Source organism: Geotrypetes seraphini, chromosome 2, assembly GCF_902459505.1.
Source record: "Geotrypetes seraphini chromosome 2, aGeoSer1.1, whole genome shotgun sequence".
NCBI classification, from domain to species: Eukaryota; Metazoa; Chordata; class Amphibia; order Gymnophiona; family Dermophiidae; genus Geotrypetes; species Geotrypetes seraphini.
Window position 1 is genome coordinate 380,722,990 of NC_047085.1, and position 22,403 is coordinate 380,745,392.

The following is a 22,403-nucleotide window of genomic DNA, read 5'->3' on the forward strand; positions in this document are numbered from 1 at the left end:
GCTTACCTTGGAGAAGAAACTGGAAAGCTCTACTCCTATGGATCCAGTAGGACCAGAAGCAAGTGGATTGAACTTAACAAATTTTCTGGAAAGTTCTCTTGAAGTAATAACTGAGAGGACTACTCTTATCGTTTCATTTGCCTTAGAGTTTGACAGGGATCTGATTTTCGAACTTATTTCTGACATATGAATGAAACTTTTTTGGGCTCAACAATTCGTATATTTCCTGATATAGCTCATGAGACACAGAAGCGAAGGAAAGACTTTTTGGTTTATAGACCTAGAGTTATCGCTCTGGGTGCTTTCTTTGTATTAAAATTTCTTGCTAAGTGGTGTATCTCATTAGAAGGAAAATCTTTTCTAGTTTTTTGAACCCGAACAGTTGTTACAATTTATTGTGGCCAAGGAAGGGGGGTGGGTGGAGTAACAATAGGACCAACAGTGATTCCTACAGCTTAGCGAACCGGCAACCGGAAGAGGTCTCTCTTACTTCTATTATGTCCTGATAAATGATTTGTGTAATTTCCTTTTTTTTTTATTTATTTGCTTAGGTCTTGGATTATTGTGGATGAAATAATGAATATTATGCTTTTCTTTCAATATTTCTTTGGATGGAGATACCATCTATGGTTTCTTGTATTTTAATTCTAATCTATATTCAAGTTGAAGTGCTTGTTTAAAATGTAAAATTTGAATAAAAATAAAAATTTTTTAAAAATTCTATAACTGATTATATCATATAATGGGACAATCATTGTCTAATAATGTCAACTGTCTGATGACAAAACTCATGAAAAGACCATTGCTTGAGCTTTCCCTTCTAGTTTCTCTAAAGCAATTGTTTAAGGAATTTAAACCAGAAAGCTTAATTTTTTACAACATGCCTTCATCAACAGAATAATAGCTTAAATAATGCCTAGATAACTACCAGATTTCTTTTATTATGCTGTATATTTTCATAATATTTTCTTAAGGCAGTGTTTCTTGTGTTCAACCCTGTCTGCAGAGTGGAATCTAAAAATGGACTACTCGGCATAGCAGAAACAATCTCTTCTGTGCCTGACACTGAAAGCACTGCTGAAGATCAGAGTTCACAGGGCACAGAAGGTCAGGCTGCACAGGACACAGGAATTCAGAATGTACAGGACACAGAAGGTCAAGATCCACAGGACACAGAACCTCAGGGTCCACAGGACACAGAAGGTCATGATACACAGGACAGAACACTTCAGGGCTCAGAGGACACAGAATGTCAAGATGCACAGAACACAAAGCACAGAGAAATAAAGTATGTGAAAATGCAAATTCCGTGCTCGATCTGCAAAGAGAGTATACAGCTGCATCAATTGTATCATCACAGAAAACAACATCGAGCCCTGGCTATCCTGGGATACAAACCAGGGGACCATCCAGGTGACATGAAATCTCTTGTGTGCCAGAGAGACAACATCATCTCTAGAGTATGGAAGTCCTCACATAACAATGAACGAAAAGTGCAAAAAATTGACAGTTCCTTTGATCAATTGAAGGAAAAGCTTATGGCCACATTGCTTTATATTTACCAAGATGATGTTAAGGTCAGAGATACTGACAGTTCCCCGGTGTATCACATAAAGTTAAGCAACAAGGTGATAAAGGCATTAGCAATCTGTGAAGACAGAAATGCAGCATGGAAAGCTAGCATGGAAGATGCATTCATTACAGTAGACAATTATGGTAAAAAGCTAAACAGCTGCTTTTTTGGTTTGTTTGATGGATTTCATGGTTCTTTGGCTGGAGCTTTAGCCTCAATGGAGCTCCCAACTTTAATTCTTGAGCAGTTCTCCAAAATAGACTCTTCCTACCTGTTGACCAAAAAGGACAAGCAAAGAGTTGTCTATTTTGAGCCTGTTTTTAAGAACAACTATTGGGAACCTGAGGAACATAAAGAGGATTCCAAGAAAAGTGAATTGGAACAGGTTAAGACAGCACATGCTAATGCATTCCGCAGAATGGATAGACTTCTAAAGATGGGGATAAATGAAGTTTCCAAGGTCAGGTGGAGTGGTTGCACAGCTGTAACCTGCATAATAGATGGCAATAGCCAAAGAGATGAAAAAAATGCGATAGAAAGACAGGACACCGAACTGAGTGAGTCAGCTGAAGCACAGACCAAGGATAGTCTTGGGATTATGCATGTTGCTAATGTAGGTATGTAACTTTTATTTTTCAGCTTTTAGTGCAATCTTCTATTTTTTATTTCTTCCCAGTTATAAAGCAAATATTCACCTGTGTGCTTGTCAGATCCAGAAATGACAGATTTTTCAATCTATCATCACTCAAAACGAATGTTTCTGTACCTGGAGGAGATAAGCCTCTCACCAAACCCTCTCCCTGATTTACAATATGAAGTGTTAGTCTTTCATTTATATAGAATAAAAGCCTTATTTATTTGAATAATATGTAATAAGTCTAATTGGAAACAATTAGAAATAGAAAATTATTATTATTTTTTTTTTGTTTCCTGCATCCCATGAAGTCATTTGCAGCACGCGGCCCTTTAGGCAGAAGGGAGTGAGCTTCCCTCCTGCCATTTTCTCATCCAAAGGTATGGGGGGCTCCAGGGATGTGGGGGGACGGGACGACGACAATGAAGATGTCAGGGGAGGTCCGGGATATCAGGGATGTTGGGGGAGGTCCAGGGATGTCAGGGGGATGTAAGATATTGCTTGAGTACTCCTGACCCCAGGGCAAAATTTGGCCCCATTCCTGCCCCGTGTCTGTTCCCGCCTCCGCCCTGTCCCATCCCCACGAGCGCTGTCCCTGTCTTCATCTACATAAGCTTCAAACACTTATTTTATATTTAAATCTTTTTATTAAAGTATAAAAAGGGACAATATTTTGTACAACTGTTGTTTGTAAATCACAAATAGAGACTTCTATTTCATTCTGGTTCTGGTACAACCTTCCAAACGATTCAGTTGCCTTTGTTTTTACATCATCTGGGAAGATAATTAGATTGTCTCTCAGACATGGACATGGAAGAGAACCAACATTGTGTAATGGATAATCAGAATAAGTGTCTTTTAAATGTTGGAAATGCTTCTTGATGCCAACAATGGATGAATCTGTTGAAGTAGCAGTATGATCTTGAGCAACTGGGCTTGTGATTGAAGTTGTAGGTGGCAGGAGTCTGATCAGCAGACAAGACTCTTGTTGCCACATCAAAGGCAGATAAGAAACAAATGATGTAATTTAACAGTAAGAGAGGCCACTGAAAATTTTTCAGCCCTACCAAGAAGAGAATGATATGGAGCCATGAAACCTGCAAGTTATTCTAGTGATATGAAAGGAAATTAAAAGTGTTAAGAAAAATGTAGAATAACTTGTTTCATGGTTTTCACATCTTTCTCTTATTGGCTGGCCTGAGAACTTTTCAGCTACCCCTTGTAATACATTTAAATCCAAAAGCAGCTTTTGCAGTTAAAAAAAAAAATAATAATAATTGAATTCAGTTGCCTAAAATATGTTGTGTTTCTGATTTGATACTAGCTTGTTATAGATGCTGTTCCACCTAGTTGGAACAATCTGTTTAAGGATAGTTACGAGAATGACACGGGGACACTGTCACCACCCTGTAGTTATCCGCAGGTACCCATCCCTTTGTCATTCTCTAGTACTCCATCAAGGCTAGGCAGCAGGAGATACTATAAATACATAGATGACTTGAAATAAGATTAGCTGAAACTCACTATTAGTTCAGCATCACTTCTGCAGAGCCCTGTTTGTAACTGTTGCTGTAACCTACTGCCAGGCCCCTTGACTGGAGTGCTGTTTGCTATAGCCTGCATAGGGTTACCATATGGCTTCAGAAAAAGGAAGATGGATTGAGACATCCAGGTTTTACTTCCATTGAAAACAATGGAAGTAAAATCTGGATGTCTCAATCCATCCTCCTGGTTCTGGAGCCATATGGTAACCCTTGTTGAGGATAAAAGTTCCGTGGATCAGAATGCAGAACAATACTCAAGAGAGGTCCTTAGGAACATGAGTAATCCTTTGCTTATATGAGCAGGGGGAAGAGATTTGTGCTGGGCGCTTATACAAATTAGTGGGTCTTCAGACTTTGCTCCAGTGACATCTATTCCTACCTCAAAAATGTTATTCATCTGTATCATACAAGAGCCTGTGGCTTATAACTGGATCTAAGTTCTGTGTTGTTTCCAAATGTTTAATTCTTTAATTCTCAGTCCCTTTGCCATACTTCAGGGACGGAAGGGGCATTCCTTTGTATGTCCTAATTGAACTTTGCAGAAAACAAACTGGCAAATGGCCTGCAAGATCCCAAAGGAATAAAGACGGAGCAGACACAGTGGAAGAAATAGCAAGAAGAAAACAACTGGATATCATAGGAATAACAGAAACATGGTGGAATGAAGAGAATGAATGGGATACGGCATTGAATGGCTACAAACTTTATAGAAGAGATAGGATTGGGTAAAAAGGGGAGGTATTGCCCTGTATGTTCAAGAAGTAATAGAGTCTGTTAGAGTAGGAGAGACAGAAGCAAATGGCAAACTAGAATCACTCTGGATAAAGATTCCTGGACATAAAGAAGCAGACATACAAATTGGACTTTATTATCGACCCCCGGGACAGACGGAGGACACAGATATTGAATTGATGGAGAAAATTATTCGAAATAGTAAATCGGGAAATACAACTATCATGGGGGACTTCAACTTTCCGGGGATCAACTGGAAATTGGCAATGTCAAACTGCGGCAGGGAGTTAAAATTCCTTGAAATGTTAGGAGATTGCTTCCTTGAACAAATGGTAGGAGAACCGACAAGAGGAAATGCAATCCTGGACTTGGTCATAAATGGCATTACTGGAAGGGCAGCAGATGTGGAAGTTTCGGCCCCGCTAGGGACAAGTGATCACAATATGGTCAATTTTACCTTGGGCATCGGAAAGAGGAAACCAATCAAGACTGAAACTACGACCTTCAACTTTAAAAAAGGCAATTACGACAGCATGAGAACTCTGGTTAGAAAATGACTCAGGAAGGGCATAGCAGACCTCCGAACAGTTGAACAAGCATGGTCTCTACTGAAAAATACCATCGTAGAAGCACAGAATCTACACATTTCGAAGATATCCAAAGGAAGGCGAAAAAAGAACAAAGGAGAACCAGCTTGGTTATCCAAAGAGGTAAAAGATGCAGTGAGGGAGAAGAGGAACTCGTTCAAAAAATGGAAAAGAGAAAAAACGACGGAAGCCTGGAACAGTCACAAGATCAATCAAAAAAAGTACCATAAAGTGGTAAGAGATGCCAAAAAAGTCTACGAGGAGAAGATAGCGCAGGAAGCCAAAAACTTCAAGCCCTTTTTTAGATATATAAAAGGAAAGAAACCAGCAAGAGAGGCAGTGGGCCCTCTCGACGATCTAGAAAGGAAAGGGTCAATTAAAGAGGACAAACAGGTTGCCAATAGGTTGAATTCATTCTTTGCCTCAGTTTTCACAAATGAGGACACTTCAACAATGCCAGCCACAGGGAGGATATTCACCGGGGAGATAGAGGAACGCCTCACAACAGTACATGTGATGTTGGACATGATTTACGTTCAGATTGATAAACTAAAAAGCGACAAATCCCCAGGACCGGATGGAATTCACCCGAGGGTATTAAAGGAACTTAAGGAGGAAATTGGTGAACTATTGCAATCCGTAGCTAACATGTCAATTAGAACTGGGCAAATACCAGAAGACTGGAGGATAGCGAACGTCATCCCAATTTTCAAGAAAGGATCAAGAGGGGATCCAGGAAACTACCGACCTGTGAGCCTCACATCGGTTCCAGGGAAGATGATTGAAACACTAATTAAAGAAAACATTGTACAACACTTGGAGGATCATAATCTATTAAGGGCTAGTCAGCATGGCTTCAGGAAAGGGAAGTCATGTTTGACAAATTTACTGCAATTCTTTGACAAAGTGAACTTACAATTGGATAGTGGCGATCCAGTGGATATAATTTACCTGGATTTTCAGAAAGCATTTGACATGCAAGGCTCATGAAGAAACTAATATGCCATGGAATAGGGGGAGAAGTGCACAGATGGATCGGAAAATGGCTAGAAAACAGAAGGCAGAGGATTTGCATAAATGGGAAATACTCAGACTGGGAGAAAGTGACTAGCGGCGTGCCCCAGGGCTCGGTTCTTGGACCTATATTGTTCAATATTTTTATAAACGACCTGGAGGAGGAAACATCATCCAATATAATTAAGTTTGCTGATGATAAAAAACTATGTCGGGCGGTTGGCACTCAAAGGGACTGCGAGGACCTCCAAAAGGATCTAAACCAGCCGGAAACTTGGGCGAACAAGTGGCAGATGAACTTTAACATAAACAAATGCAAGGTGATGCACCTAGGAAAGAAAAATAAAGAACATGAGTATATGATGATGGGGGTGAAGTTAGCAAAATGCAAACAAGAAAGGGATTTGGGGGTACTGATTGACAGTACCCTTAAACCATCGGTACAATGTGCGGCGGCGGCAAAGAAAGCAAACAGGATGTTGGGCATAATTAAGAAGGTGATTACGAGTAGATCGGAAGAGGTTATAATGCCGCTTTACAGAACAATGGTCAGACCGCATTTAGAATACTGTGTTCAACACTGGTCTCCATACCTTAAGAAAGATATAATTCTGCTGGAGAGAGTGCAGAGGTGAGCCACGAAACTTGTCAAAGGGATGGAGCATTTGGATTACAAAGATCGACTCAGGAAACTGGGACTGTTTACCCTCGAGAAGAGAAGACTGAGGGGGGATATGATAGAGACTTTTAAAATATTAAAAGGATTTGACAAAATGGACCATGAAACAGCATTACTAACATTTTCAAATGTGACACGGACTAGAGGTCATAGCCTGAAACTGAGTGGCAGTAGGTTCAGGACAAATGTCGGGAAGTTCTGTTTCGCGCAACGCGTGGTGGGTGCATGGAATGCACTCCCGGAGGAGGTTGTGGAGGAGACTACTGTACTGGGATTCAAGCACAAGTTGGATTCACACCTTCTTGCATATCATATTAAGGGATACGGTAATTCTGGGTCTTCAAAAAGGAGTACTTAAATGGGCCGCCATGGGTGCGGATCGCTGGACTAGATGGACCTTGGTCTGATCCGGCGAAGGCGTTTCTTATGTTCTTATGACAGGCATGAGCAGTGCCATCTGCTGCCCTCCACCCCGGAACCTGGAAGTCCTGTAATTCCTTATATGATGTGAAAAGCTTGCACTGTAAGGTACATATTGCCCTTGAAGCAGCCCTTGCTGAGAGAAACAGGGCCTTGTGAGGCACATTATTTAAGCCACATTTTTTACTTGGCTTTATTATGGAGGAGCAAATAAATCACATGAGATGGTGGAGCATCTCTTACTCCCTCATATAAAATCCTTGACCAAAATGAGTGTGCCTATGAGCTGGTGTAAAACCCAACAAGGAAATTTTTCCCATACATGAATATTCCCTTTGTAAATGGGGAAAGTATATGTAGATTTAAGTCCTGTCCAAGCTAAGGTTAAAAAACCATGCCCCTTTGAAACCTCTGCATGGGATAAATCTCTATATCTAAACAGCAACATTCTGAAATCTATATTTACAAATGTGTAAAATATGCCTTGTACCAGTGGAATAGCCAGAGGCGGCCTAGGCCACCCCTAATTTGGATTCAGGCCCCCTCCAAAATTTTGGCACCAAATACATGACTGGCAGGGATTCTTAAGCCCCACTAGCCAAAGATCTCTGCTGGAGATCTGTTCATGCTGCCTGAGCAGCAGGAAGTTGGCAGGGTGCTCCAGCCACTGATATCTGCACATCCGCGCATGCTCAGTTCATGCAATTGAACTGAACTTATGCAGAAGTGTTGGCATCGGGAGCTAGAGCAGCCCACTTGCTTCCTTATTCTTCAGGCAGCATGATGGTCATCAGCAGAGAATGTCTTTGACTAGCAAGGCTTGAGTATCCTTGACAACAAAGGTATAATGGGGGGAGGGGATTGAGGGGTAATGTTTGGTCTCCCCAGTCCATTCCTAGGTCCACCACAAAATCAAGTGCAGGCTATACCCCTGCTTGGCACCAGAGTATCACTGAAACTGGCATGTACTGTGTACACAGCAGATTATATTGGTCTATGGTTAATAATAATAATAATAATTTATTTCTTATATACCGCCAAAGCTGTAATAGTTCTAGGCGGTTTACAACAAAGAAGGGCTGGACAATCAGCGAATGGGTACAATCAGCAAAAGGGTACAATCAGCAGATATAGTCAGCGAATGGGTACAATCAGCAGATACAGATACAATTAATATATGTAAGCAAGGAACTGGTACAATAAGGGTTAAAGTAAGGAGATCGGGAAGGAAGGTACAGAGGGAGGTCTTGGGGAGCAAGGGTAGGATAAGGTGTCTTAGGCTACAAATCGGTTAAATAGATTAGTTTTTAATAATTTTCTGCAGTTTAGGTAGGATGAAGAGCACGAGAAAATATTGCTCAGCCAATCATTTAGATCAGTGATTCCCAACCCTGTCCTGGAGGAACACCAGGCCAATCGGGTTTTCAGGCTAGCCCTAATGAATATGCATGAGAGAAATTTGCATATGATGGAAGTGATAGGCATGCAAATTTGCTTCATGCATATTCATTAGGGCTAGCCTGAAAACCCAATTGGCCTGGTGTTCCTCCAGTACAGGGTTGGGAACCACTGATTTAGATAACTTGCTTGGAAGGCTAGAGATCTGTTCAGGTATCTTTTGTAACTGCAGGCCTTTAGAGTTGGATGGCTGAAGAGATGAGCTCTGCGAGTGGGTCTGGATGGACAATCTAAGGTAAAATGGGGGACCATGTATAAGGGGGCCGAGCCATGGATGGATTTATAACAGAGACAGGCAAACTTGAACAGCACTCTTGCCTCCAGGGGTAGCCAGTGGAGTTTTTGGTAGTAGGGAGTTATGTGTTCCCATTTTTTCAGCCCAAAGATCAATCGAATTGCCGAATTTTGGATGATACGTAGTCTTTTTTTTTTTTTTTTTTTTTTAGTTCAAAATTTTTATTGAATTTTAAAAGGTACAGACAATGGTCTATAGTGAAATGCAAAATATAACAAACAAAAGATGCATGGAGATGAACAAAATTGTATATATGTATCTGGGAGAGAATAAAGCTCTGCCATAATAAAAGTATACAAGTAATCCAGTAGCAAGGTAGGGTGAAAGGAAAAGAGAGAAAAGAAATAGAGGGGAAGAAAAGTGTAGGTGAGGAGTATATGAGTCAGCGAAATTCGGAACAGTCAAAGAAGAGATAGAGATTGAGAATGTATAAAGGTGTCGAGATATTGCCAAGGAGAATGCAAAGTGGAGGACGAGGAAGGGAGTCTCGATAGTCTAGTTATATTTAGTTTTTCAGATGCATATTGTTCATATCGATGGTATAAGCAAAGTGAGTTCCACCAAAAAGTGTAGTCCAGAAGAGAGGCTGATTTCCAGTTTTTGAGAATGTGCATGAGGGCTGTGGCAAACATCGTATCGATCAGCTTAGGAGGGCAGATCGAATAGGCAAAGTGTGGGTGTTGTGAACGCAGAATAATCATATCAAAGTGAAGATCATGTGAGCACAAGGTAATAGTTTTTATAGTTTTCCATACACGAGCCCAGAAAGATTGGAGTGCGGTGCGATGATATAACATATGATCCAAAGTTCCTTCAGCAGACATACAGTGCCAGCAGTTAGGGTCCAGTCTCAGTTTCGCCTTCCACATACGATGAGGTGTCCAAATAGCTTGCCACATGAGGAAATATAAGGATTGTGAGACTCTGGATGAGAGGAGTGGGCAGTTGGTTTTGGTCCATAGAGTCGTCCAATCAACTGATGAAATCGGAATAGTGGACATGGAGGTCCACTGTTGCAAGTCTGAAGAGGAGAGTATGTAACGGTGATCCCGAAGAATTCTATAAAACAGAGATATAGCTCCTCCGCAGGAAAGGGCTTTGTCACTCCACTGGCATAAAGTATGAGGAGAAGGAGAGGAAACAGAGTGTAGATTGAGAGAAATAACAGCTGAGGTAAGTAAGGTCCATTGAGAGTGGGTAGGTTTGAATAGAGGGCTGAGAGAGCGAAGAGTGGAAAAAGGAATGATTAAGTTATTGTGATAAAGTTGACCAACCATCCAGAAGCCAGCATTTTGCCAGTGTTTCCAGCAAAAAGGTTTGCCGTTATGTGTAAGTTTAGGGTTGTTCCAAAGAGACATATTATGGCAGTCAAGATAGGAGAGTTCCGCTAAGTCATCCAAACATCGTATAGCATGCTGTGTCACACTCAATAATGAATAGCATTTTAAGCGACGGGGGATATTCATAGTACAGAGGGCTAACAGAGGATATGGTTGGCAAATAAATGTTTCCATTTCTAGCCATGGAGGGAGATCATTGAGAGGTTGAGGTCTAATCCAATAGGAACCATATTTTGCTGAAGAGGCTATGGAATAAAATTGAAAGTCAGGAAGGTTCATGCCGCCATTTTCTTTGGAAGCATTTAATTTGGAGTAGGCTATACGTGGTTTTTTGTTGTTCCAGATGAAAGAGGAGAGCTTGCGATTAATCCATTGAAAAAGGGATTTATTAATTCTAGAGGGAAGCATAGATAAAATATAATTGAGTTTAGGGGCTAGGGTCATTTTAACTGATGCTATTCTGCCCCACCAGAGAGGAACATTGGGGACCAGTTGGAAATGGTTTTATTAACAATGGATTTAACTTTGGAGAGATTGAGTTCCATTATAAGGGAGGGGTCTTTATGCACTAAAATTCCCAAGTATTTGACAGCAGTATGTGACCAATGAAACGGAAAGGAGTCTAAGTCAGATTGTGAGATAAGGTCATTTAGAGGGAATAATTCTGATTTTTCCCAGTTAACGGAGTATCCGGAAAGCAAGGAGTATTCATTAACAATATTAATGAGTGTCGGAAGGGAGTAGATTGGATTACGGATGAATAGAAGAATATCATCTGCATATGCGGCAAGTTTAATTTGTCTACTTGAGGTGGAGATTCAATCAATACAGGGGTTTTGACGAATGGCTATTAATAGTGGTTCTAGAGCTAAGTTAAATAATAAGGGTGAAAGGGGGCACCCCTGTCGAGTGCCTCTTTGTAGATGGAATTTCGTAGAAAGATTATTATTTATCAAGATTCTGGAGGCAGGTTGGTAATATAATGTTTTAATCCAGTCAGTGAAATATTCACCAAAATTGAACCATTGAAGAACGTGGAGAAGAAAAGGCCACTCCACGTGGTCGAATGCTTTTTCCGCGTCAATGGCCAATCCAATCACTGGTTCAGGGAGATGTTTGACGTGAGCATTGATATGATGAAAAAGGCGCAGGTTATCTCCAATGTAGTGACCTCTTATAAATCCAACCTGATCTTTGTGAATCAAAGAAGCAATAACTGTATTTAGACGAACAGCGAGAATTTTGGCCATGATTTTATAATCTAAATTTAGCAGGGATATAGGTCTGTAGTTTTTAAGCAGTGTGGGATCTCTGTCAGGCTTTGGAAAAACTATTATTGTAGCCTCAGCAAAGTTGTATTGCTTTTCCGGTGTAAGGTGAATAAAGTTGTAGTAATTTAGCATGTAGGGAGCTAGGGAGGACCCAAATGTTTTGAAGAATTCATTTGTAAATCCGTCAGGGCCTGGAGCTTTGTTTTTGGCCAGTAGGGATATTGCAGTGAGTATCTCAGAAGACGTGATAGGAGAGTCTAAACTGAGTTTGGTTATTTTGTCCAATTTAGGATGTTCAATGGTATCTAGAAAGGCGTGGAAATTGGGTGTTTGTGAGGGAAGTTCAGATGAGTAAAGGTTAGTATAGAACGATTCAAATTGTTTTAAAATTGCATCTGTAGAAGTAACTGTATGGTCTGGCGCTACATGTATAGAGGAGATATTAGTTTTAATTTTTTTAGTGTTAAGATATTTGGCAAGGGGCTTACCCATAGTGTTATCTCCTATATAATGTCCTGAAGCCAGCACAAATAAATCCTTCCTAGCTCTGGAGGAAGAGAGACAGTTATATTCATATTTCAGTTTTAATAATTGTTGATAAATGGCAGGATCGTAGGAGAGTCCCGACATATGTTGTGATTCAAGTCGTTTAATAAGGGATTCTAAATCTTTTTCTTTCTGCAATAAGATCTTGTTTTTCCATGCGGAGAGTTTAATGAATTCACCTCTGAGGGAGGCCTTGTATGCTTCCCAAATAATGGAGGGACAAATTTCAGGGTCTTTGGAATTAAGGGCAAAAAATTCTGAGGTGAAGGAATTTATTTTGTCAACAATATCAGAATCTAGTAGCAAGTGGTTGTTTAGTCTCCAAGCCGGGGATCTGGAATTGTTGGATAGCAAGGTGAGGTGTAGGGATATAGCTGCATGGTCAGTAAGAGTTATCGGGTGTATGAGCGCAGAAGAGAGGACATGAACCAGTTGGGAAGAGATTAGGAAGTAGTCAATTCTGGTGTAGGTCTGATGAGGTGGAGAAAAGTGAGAAAACTCCTTGCCTTTCGGATGTAACAATCTCCAGGGGTCTTGCAGGGAAAAATTTGTTTTAAGGTTGGTCAATTCTTGATAGGATTTAGATTGTGAGGGCTTACAAGTGGAATATCTGTCTAAACAGTAATCTTGTATTTGATTAAAGTCTCCTCCTATAATCAAGGGATAAGAATTAAATTCAATGAGAGCAGTCTGCAATTCTCGAAAGAATTCTGGGTGGTCCAAAACAGGGGCATATATGTTTAAGAACACATATTCCAATGAGTGCAACACAACATGTGCCAAACACCATCTTCCCTCCGAATCAGTCCTCTGTGCCAGAATAGTTATGGGAAGGTTTTTGTGAAAAAGTATGGTAACACCATTTTTTTTTCTGTGAGTGGCAGGGGACGAGATAGAAGAGGAGTAGCCGTTGATAGAGAATTTAAGTGTGGCTGCAGAGGGAAGATGGGTTTCCTGGAGGAAGACCACATCAGGATGTTTGGAAGTGATATAGTTAGAGATTATTTTTCTTTTGATGGGGTGATTTAGCCCATTAACATTGAATGACATTATGTGCAGATCAGCCATAATTAGTATAAAAGAACATACAATCAAAAATATGCAAATAGAAGCAATACCAAACAATACTGTTCCGAAAATATCTAGTCTTCAGAATAGAGAGAGAGGATAGGAAAGATGGGGAAGAAAGGGAAGGAGAAGAAGCACATAGCACAGAAAAGTGAAACAAACACATGCTACATGTGCTAAAACCAAACAGTTTATGGGTACACCTGCAAAAGAGAGTGAAAGACGGTAGGAGTGACATAAAAAGCAGCTCCACACCATTTCAAGAACTTAAACACTGAGGTTCCAACCAGAAAGAGAAAGAGAAATAACATCAGATAATCAGGTCATAGCATTTTTTACAGAAAGGATAAATTCTTTGAGGTCCTCCGGGTCAGTGTATGAGGTGGTGCGGTTGTTGTATGCGACTTTCATGCGCGCAGGATACATAAGACCATATTTGGCACCAATGTCTTTAAGATCTTGACGGTGAGAGAGGAATATTTTCCATTTAGATGCGGTGGACTTGGCAAGGTCAGGAACTATGTAAAGCCTTTTTCCTTGGTAAAGAAGCTGTTGATGTGATTTGGCAGCATTCATGATTTGCAGCACATGAGGAAACCGCAATACTTTCGCAACAATTGGCCTGGCAGTAGATTGATGAGCAGTAAGATGAGATGGGACCCTGTGGGCTCGCTCTATTTCAAGCGGGGTTGTGAAGGTGAGGCCCAGTATTTTCGGGAGGAGAGAGGTGAGGAAGGCAATCATGTCTGATCCCTCAGACAATTCAGGAATCCCGATGATTCGTAAGTTATTTCGGCGGCTGCGGTTGGCTAAATCTTCAATATCCCTTTGGAGGGTGGTGATTAGTTTCTCATACTTATCCACGAGGAGAGATTTAGTTTTTAGTGCCTCAGTTTGTTCCTCTAAGGCATCCAGGCGATGTCTAGCATCAACAAATTGTGAATTAATTGATTCGAGTTCTTCACGCACCAATTTAGTTGCCTCGACTTGTTCTTCCATCACTAATTTAAAGGAGCGCATTTCCCGAATCACGATGTCGAGTTGCGACTCCTTGTGGCTGGGCGCCATTTTTTCCGGCGAATCAGTTTTGGGCCGCTTGCCGCTCAGCGGCTGTGTCGGGGTCGAATCGCTTTTAGAATTTTTCGGCGGCGACATGAGTGGAGGTGACCAGTGCTGGGAAGGTAAAGAGTCTTTGTAAAGTATGGCTGGAACGCGCTAATAACTAGGATTCGGTGCGGGTGTGGAGTAGCGATCACTCCATACGTCCGTTCACGTCGCTATGCAGGCCACGCCACCGCAAACTTATCTTAATAAGCAGAATTCGTACGTATTCACGCAGGTCAGGGGGGAAAAGCCAGGATGGGATGAACGTGCTGCAGATGAGAGACCAACCCTCTGCTGCAGATGAGAGACCAACCCTTGGATGATACGTAGTCTTTGAATGGTTTTTTTGAAGGATCCCAGTTAAATAATGTTGCAGTAATCGAGTAAGCTCAGGATGGAAGATTGCACCAGTAAGCGGAATGAGGGTGCATCGAAGTATTTTCTGACTCATAGGTCAATGTGAGATTCAAAGGTGAGGTTGCGGTCTAGTGTCACTCCGAGAATTTTTATGGAATCTGTGATGGGAAAGACTTGACCGTTTAAGGAGATTGACGAGTCTTTGATTTTGTCGTTTGGACTGGCCAGGAAGAATTTGGTTTTATCTGAGTTGAGTTTCAATTTGAAGTCGAACATCCATAATTCGATTTGCTTGAGGATAGTTAACCTTTAGGTGCAGCTCTCTTACTGCAATTTTGATCTAATGTAATAATAATAAAATTCTGATGGAGTATTTATTGATTCACAAGCAAAGTAGCTGGGTACACTCCTAGAACACTGATTTCAGGGACAGCTCCGTTCAGAATTCTAGTGACAGAGGAGGATATCTAATTTACCTAGTTACATTACATTACCATCTCTACCGCTAGTAAAATGCAAGCAGACTGACCAAGAGGGCAGATGCAGCAAATTAGTAAAATGTACCGTTTACATAAAAAAGAAAAAGATGTAATTGAAGAATTCCTTTTTGCACCTGCTCCAGTAGTTTGCTTTTCTCTTCAGTGGTAAAGAAGATGCCTTAAGAGCATTGTCAGGTCCAGGGTTAAAATAAACAGTTGCATTTTCATTAATACCCTTCTGTGAAACAAAAGTAATGACAATTTTTGAACATCGTAATTATCAAGTATCCTTTAAGGCACAGGTGTCAAAGTCCCTCCTCAAGGGCCGCAATCCAGTCGGGTTTTCAGGATTTCCCCAATGAATAGATATTGAAAGCAGTGCATGCAAATAGATCTCATGCATATTCATTGGGGAAATCCTGAAAACCCGACTGGATTGCGGCCCTTGAGGAGGGACTTTGACACCTCTGCTTTAAGGCAAAATAACTAGATCACAGTGCAGAAACATTTTATTTCTCCTTTGATTTTGCCATATGTACTTAACACAGTTTGATTGGCAGAATACATCAGTGCACTGAGCTGTATGCACACCAGACAGGACACATTTTGAACTGTTTTTAAACAGAGAAAAGTAAACTTGCATTTCAAATTCCCATGGCACTTGGTAATTAGGAAATCATAATAAAAAATTTAAAAGATACTTCCTGTAAGTCTCTCCTCCCAGAACACTAGTTGTTGCTGAACTGAGATAAATGCATTTATTATGCCCTAATGCAGTGTATCTCAAACTGTGTGCTAAGGCACACTGGTGTGCCTCCTGAGATTTCAGGTGTGCCGTGGTACACGGGGGAGGAGGAGAGGCACCAGCGTCAGCTGACTGCCTACAGGACGTGCCTCTCGTGACGAGAGGCACGTCCTGTAGGCAAGCAGTGGGCACCAGCACCTATCCTTCTCTCTGGCCCTCTTCCCGTCTGGCACCCCCCACTGGCGTCTCAGAATCTGCCTGGAGGGCCTTCACACACATAAGGACATCGACATGATGATGTCACGCTTGCACGTGATGTCATCATGGCGATATCCACGCACTTCCAGGTGTCTCAAGCCACAGCTTGAAAAAGTTTGCGGGACACTGCCCTATTGGAAAATAGCCAGCAGGGTGCTTAAAGGACCACCAGCCCCCCTTTTCTGCTTTATATTTTTTTTTGTTGGCCAATGAAAACTAAAACTAAATAAAGTGTAAAATTCTCAGGGTGCAGAGAAAATTATATGAGGCCCTCTTAGTAAACTGTGGCAGTTTTTGCATTACCTCACATTTAATTCTAAATGTATTGTTTTGTAAGTGCAAAGCCTGTGTGGTAAATGCACAGGAGGTTTGCCCTGAATCTGGTCTGCATTTAACACACAGGATACACAGTTAACAAAATGCTACCACATTACATGTTTGGGCCGATAGCCTAAGGGCCCATGCTATCAGCTTGGTTTTGTAATGTGGTGGCTATGCATTAATATACCACTTGATAGCTACCCACAGCAGCACTCCCCATTTGCTCCCCCTCTGCTCAGTTCTGATTCCCCTGATGAGCAACCCAAGCCCCCAGAATAGAGCTCTGACTCCTTTGATGAGCAATCTGACCCCTGAACAGACCCCCAACCCCATTCAGAGCCCCAACCCTCAATCCAAAAACCTAACACCCTCTGATCCAAGTGCTCCACCCACTTCCAGAAGCCCCACCCTGACAGGAAACTCCTCCCTTCTGCTTCCTACTTTCCTGCAATCTATGACCCCCATTCAGGACTTACCCAGAGGTCAGCAGTGGTGGATCAGTGATCCTAGGAGGCAACAATCCTCCATTGCTGCTCAGGTTGGTGCCATAATTCAAAATGGTGCCAATGCCCCCCGGGAGATGTCTTGAACTGGTTTTGTGGATTTCTGGGTAAAAGATCGTACTAGGTGTTTAAGGATGACAATTTGTCATATTGCTGGGAAAATTCTTGTGGGGTGCCGCAGGGTTCCCCTCTCTCCCCCACTCTGCTCAACATCTATCTTGTCTCTTTTGGGAAACCTGCTGCAAAGCTTAAAACTCAAATTTTACATTTATGCTGAAGACATTACTATTGTCATCCCATTAACTGGTCTGACACCAGAGTTCACAAGTCTTCTTGCATCCACCCTAAGCCAGATTGAGCTCTGGATGACGGCTTTTAAACTGAAATTAAACAAGGAAAAAACAAATTCTTTTTAGCTTTGCCCAATGACAAACTCAAAGAAACAAAGATACATGTGAATGGTTTGGATTATAATATAGACCAATCCATAAAAATACTGGGAGTAACGTTGGATAAACATCTTACACTGGAAAAACATATTGATTTATTGATTAAGAAATGCTTTTGCTCTGGAAGCTCCGTACCATTAAGAAGTATTTTGACGAAGCCTCCTGTCGTTTGCTGGTGCAATCTTCAATCTTAAGTATTCTTGACTACTGTAATATCGTATATGTAGGGGCCTGTAAGAAAATTCGTAGAAAATTAAGAGTAGTACAGAATACTGCTGTTCGCCTCATTTATGGTTTAAAAAAATGGGAGTATATTACTCCTTTCTATCAAAAACTGCATTGGTTGCCAGTGGAATCTAGAGTTATGTTTAAGTTCTCATGCATTTGTTTCAAAGTAGTTTTTGGTATGTCACCAGGTTACTTGCTCCCTCATTTTTCTTTGAGTCACTTTAACAAGAATACACGGAGAGTACATCTGTTTACATATCCTTCCATAAAATCTTGTCACAATAAGAGGTTCCTTGAGAGAACTTTTTCATTTCAGGCCACCAAATTGAATACATGGCTTGGCAAAATGATGTTAGAAGCTTCCTCTTATTTAGATTTTAGAAAATTGCTAAAGACACAACTATTCAATAGGCTGGTATCTTAATGTTCTCTGCTTTTATAACATGTCTTTCTAACTCTATTCATTTTACTTATATGTTTGTATTTTATCTTGATGTATTTATTAGAATTGCATGTATTACTTTCCTGTTGTTAGCCGCTTAGAACCTTCCCGGTATGGCGGCATATAAATAAATTATTATTATTATTATCTTCTGCATACATTCACATCATAATTGATCCTAGCTGCAAGAAATAGATCAGAATTTGCCTCCAGATTAATCACTTCCAATTCAAAGTCTTCAGCAGCACCCAGGGTTTTCACAGCATGCATGGTGGTGATAGCAGTCAACTCCCCCATCACCATCTTGCGATCATTTTGTGTTCTTGTACCAGGGTTAACTAGCTCCCTAGTGGCCTCTTCATAAATTCAGGCCTTAGATCTAGTGCAGGGGTGTCCAATGTCGGTCCTCGAGGGCCGCAGTCCAGTCGGATTTTCAGGATTTCCCCAATGAATATACATGAGGTCTATTTGCATGCACTGCTTTCATTGTATGCTAATAGATCTCATGCATATTCATTGGGGAAATCCTGAAAACCCGACTGGATTGCTGCCCTCGAGGACCGACATTGGACAACCCTGATCTAGTGACTAACATTGTTCAGCTTTTCAAGTTGCTGGAGTTTCTGATCAACTTTCCAAAGTTGTCTTTAGGGTCAATAAACCTTTCCTTTGTAGGTGCTGCCTTGGGCAGAAATCAAGCAAAGACCTTTCTACTAGAAGACAGAATTCATGCCTTCATTTCCTGTGTTTTTGATATACACACCCCTAAGGTTTCAGCCAGAACTTATGTTCAGTTGCTAGATCACGTGGCTGCAGGTGTTCATGTTAACCCATCTAAAGATGAAGCATCCACAATGGGACTTAAAATTCTAGTGGAATCAACAATCTAGGCATCTCTCATCTGTTCTTTGTCTACTGCCTTGATTCTAGCTAATGCTTTGCTGGTGAACATCCACTGCCAACTGTCACTAAGATAGACTTGGGGAAAACCACAGCTTGCACTGGGATCGGTAGCATGGAATCTAGCTAAAGGTACTTGTGACCTGGATTGGCTACTGTTGGAAATAGGATATTGGGCTAGATAGATCATCAGTCTGACCCAATATGACTATTCTTACCTTCAAACAGTTTGAGCAGCCCTAAGCTTGAGAGTTTTGACTCACTTTACACAAGTCTCACCCTATTTTATTCTCCTCACAAAATATTGCTTCATTCTTTTTGCACCATACTCCTACATTCTCTTAGCTCATCACCCATAAAGATTTTCATAAGACCCTGATAAAGGCAAATACATTTGCTAAAACACAGACTGTGTAGGGTCCCCCACTCCAGCTCATTATTTGGAGTCCATCATACTGTTACTACGTCTGTTTAAGATCTGCTACATTTGGATTTACATCTCACCATCATCAACTATATTGGGACTACTTTTGGCTATAATGAGTTGCACATGGATATAGCATTTGAGCCTCTATGTTTCATATTGTAGAGTCTATGCTTACTTCCACTTTGATTTTATAGCTGCTTTCATTGTATTCATGTTTTTATTATTGTATGCACTTGTTTTATGATTTTAGATTTTTATGTTAATAAACCTGGGACTCATTGGTTTAGCCATTCCACTGTTCCAGTTTTCTTTGAATACAGGGCCTTGTTTGTTGTTACCCACTTGTGTGCCATACTCAGTCCTGCTTGTCTTTGGAGCTAAGTGAGGAACTTTAGAAGGAGATAGTTTTGCATGAGAAGGGCCGTTCATGCTCAAAATTCCAAACTGAGATTTATTTATTCAATTTTCTGTACCATTCTCCCAGGGGAGCTCAGAACAGTTTACATGAATTTCTTCAGGTACTCTGACATTTTTCCCTGTCTGTCCTGGTGGACTCACAATCTAATGTACCTGGGGCAATGGGGGGGGGGGGATTAAGTGACTTGCTCAGGGTCACAAGGAGCAGTGTGGGTTTAAACCCACAACCTTAGGGTGCTGAGGATTTAGCTTTAACCACTGTGCCACATCCCTGCACTGTCAGCTGAAGTCACCCACTTTTGTGCCCGATCAGTCCTGCTGTCTATGGAAAACACCTGTTCCAGATGAGCAACATGTCTATCCTTTTTAATGATACTAGAATTAGAGAATAAAAACCAAAAAACTAGCTGGTAGGTTTTATGCCTGGCAGTGCATAATACTTGTCAGTGAACAACCAAACCCATATAAGATATTATCTCCGTATGCAACTCCTACTGTGTATCTGTAGACAGAGCTGGCAAGTAAAGAGTTGTATGGGGACAGACATCAAACCCGTCCCCTCTAAGATCCAATCCATCCCCGCCCATCTCCATTAAGATCCATTTTGTCCCTGCTCAGATCCATTCCATCCCCGCCCATCTCCATTAAGATCCATTCCATCCCCACTCATCCCTGCTAAGATCCTTTCCATCCCCGCCCATCTCCATTAAGATTCATTTCATCTCCGCAAGTAATCTCTTTTATCCCCACCCATACTCAACCTTCAGAAGTAGTTATTTCATTTAATTAAGCTACTGAAGTACATTAGAGGCTTTGGCAGAGAACTGTTTAAAAAGTATATACTCTTCCCAATTAACCTTTCCAAATAAGCAGACACTTTATTAATGTGGAAATATTAATTGGAAAGAATACATACTAGAATATATAAGACCTTTTTTCAATGTATCAACAAAACATGTATATTTATTTGCACAATAATGTGAGAGTGTTGCATGAGTAACTTCTTTTAAAACAGGGATCTCAAAGTCCCTCCTTGAGGGCCGCAATCCAGTCGGGTTTTCAGGATTTCCCCAATTAATATGCATTGAAAGCAGTGCATGCACATAGATCTCAAGCATATTCATTGGGGAAATCCTGAAAACCCAACTGGATTGCGGCCCTCAAGGAGGGACTTTGAGACCCCTGTTTTAAAACATCAGTATTAGCCCCAAAACACATATGCAAACATAGATATATGTATAGTTTAGAAGTGATTAGATAAGGTAGAAGTAAGATACTATTATGATCTTTTCAAGCTGATCTCTCCCTTATTTGGGGGCTCATAGTATCTGGAATTAATAATATATCTTTTTTGGTCACTCCATTCTTGGTTACCATTGCCTTTGCATTTCTAGGAATTTTTTTTAAAAAGGATTTGGGGGAGGAAAAACTGGTCTGGAATACCATAAGGGATTGGGTGTGCATTTAATGAAATCTGTCTGGTACTTGTGACCTTGCTTGGCCACTATGGAGACAGAAAACTGGGCTAGATGGACCATTGTAAGCAAGGTACTGTGTTAACCCCACTCTTAGGTGTTCAGGAATAATGATAATTGCACAAATATTACCAATCAAATATTTTTATTAGAATTAACAGAAAATCTTGGGTCAAAAGATATTTGTGCAATGGAGCCACATACAATCAAGCGTGAAACATGCACCTCTCTTGAAACAATACGGGCTCATGGAGCCTATACTGGTGCATTCCTTTATACCTTCACACTGACCAGTATGACATCACTCCTCATCGACCAATCAGCCAACAGAAGACATTCTTAGGTTTTTTTGAACATATGTGGAGCATACATAGTTACCAAGCTCAAAGGAAAGTTTCACAAATTACATATTTGTTCACAGAACTTTCTAAATATGCATAAAACATTACCCAAAGCAACTTTGAATCAAAATAACTTTCTGTGTTAGAAACTCATGCTTTGGAGAACTGACAGCTTCAAGTTACAACAGTAGCCCATATAACCCCCCCTAACTGAGAATTTCCTAATATGGGCTTAAAGGAGCCCTCCCTTCACAAAGTTTCCATGGTAGGCTAGCTTAAAGGTCAAATAAGTCAAACTGCAGATGCTACTTCTCAAGATGTCTCCAGGTTTAAAATATATAAAAATACAATTTTCAAAACCATTTTCATATTTAAATACTCATACAATTCTCATCCATCCAGTCACATACACATATGGGATCCCATACAGTCACTCACAGCCACATGTCATATTTCATTCATATTTCAATCCTATTCAATACTTCTTTAGAGCATATTTTAGAACTTTGGGCTTTCTTATTTACTCAGCAATGGAATGCCAGGCACATCTGTTTTCACTCAGGCCATGAGGTTTCTCCTATCCACACAATAGACACCAGAAAACCCAGGCTTTTTTAAGCAGGAAAACTAAAATATGTTTTAGACAAAGAAACATAGAATACTGAAGAGAGAGAGATAGAAATAGATTAATACCTCCATGTACCCCTAATTTTGCTTATGGTCTTGCTTTACCCAGCAATTCATACTAATACTGAATTCCCATTTTCCTACGCTATACATTAGTTTCCTGGTCTTT

At 40.8% G+C, this 22,403-nt stretch overlaps 1 protein-coding gene across 1 annotated transcript in view; it reads left to right on the top strand.

Annotated features, from left to right (window-relative positions):
- Positions 1–22,403, top strand: part of PP2D1 (protein phosphatase 2C like domain containing 1) — a 46,317-nt gene that overhangs the window by 759 nt on the left and 23,155 nt on the right. Inside the window, exon 2 of the mRNA XM_033932863.1 lies at positions 979–2,190. Coding sequence (XP_033788754.1) covers positions 979–2,190 — 1,212 coding nt within the window. The remainder of the gene's footprint in view (positions 1–978; positions 2,191–22,403) is intronic.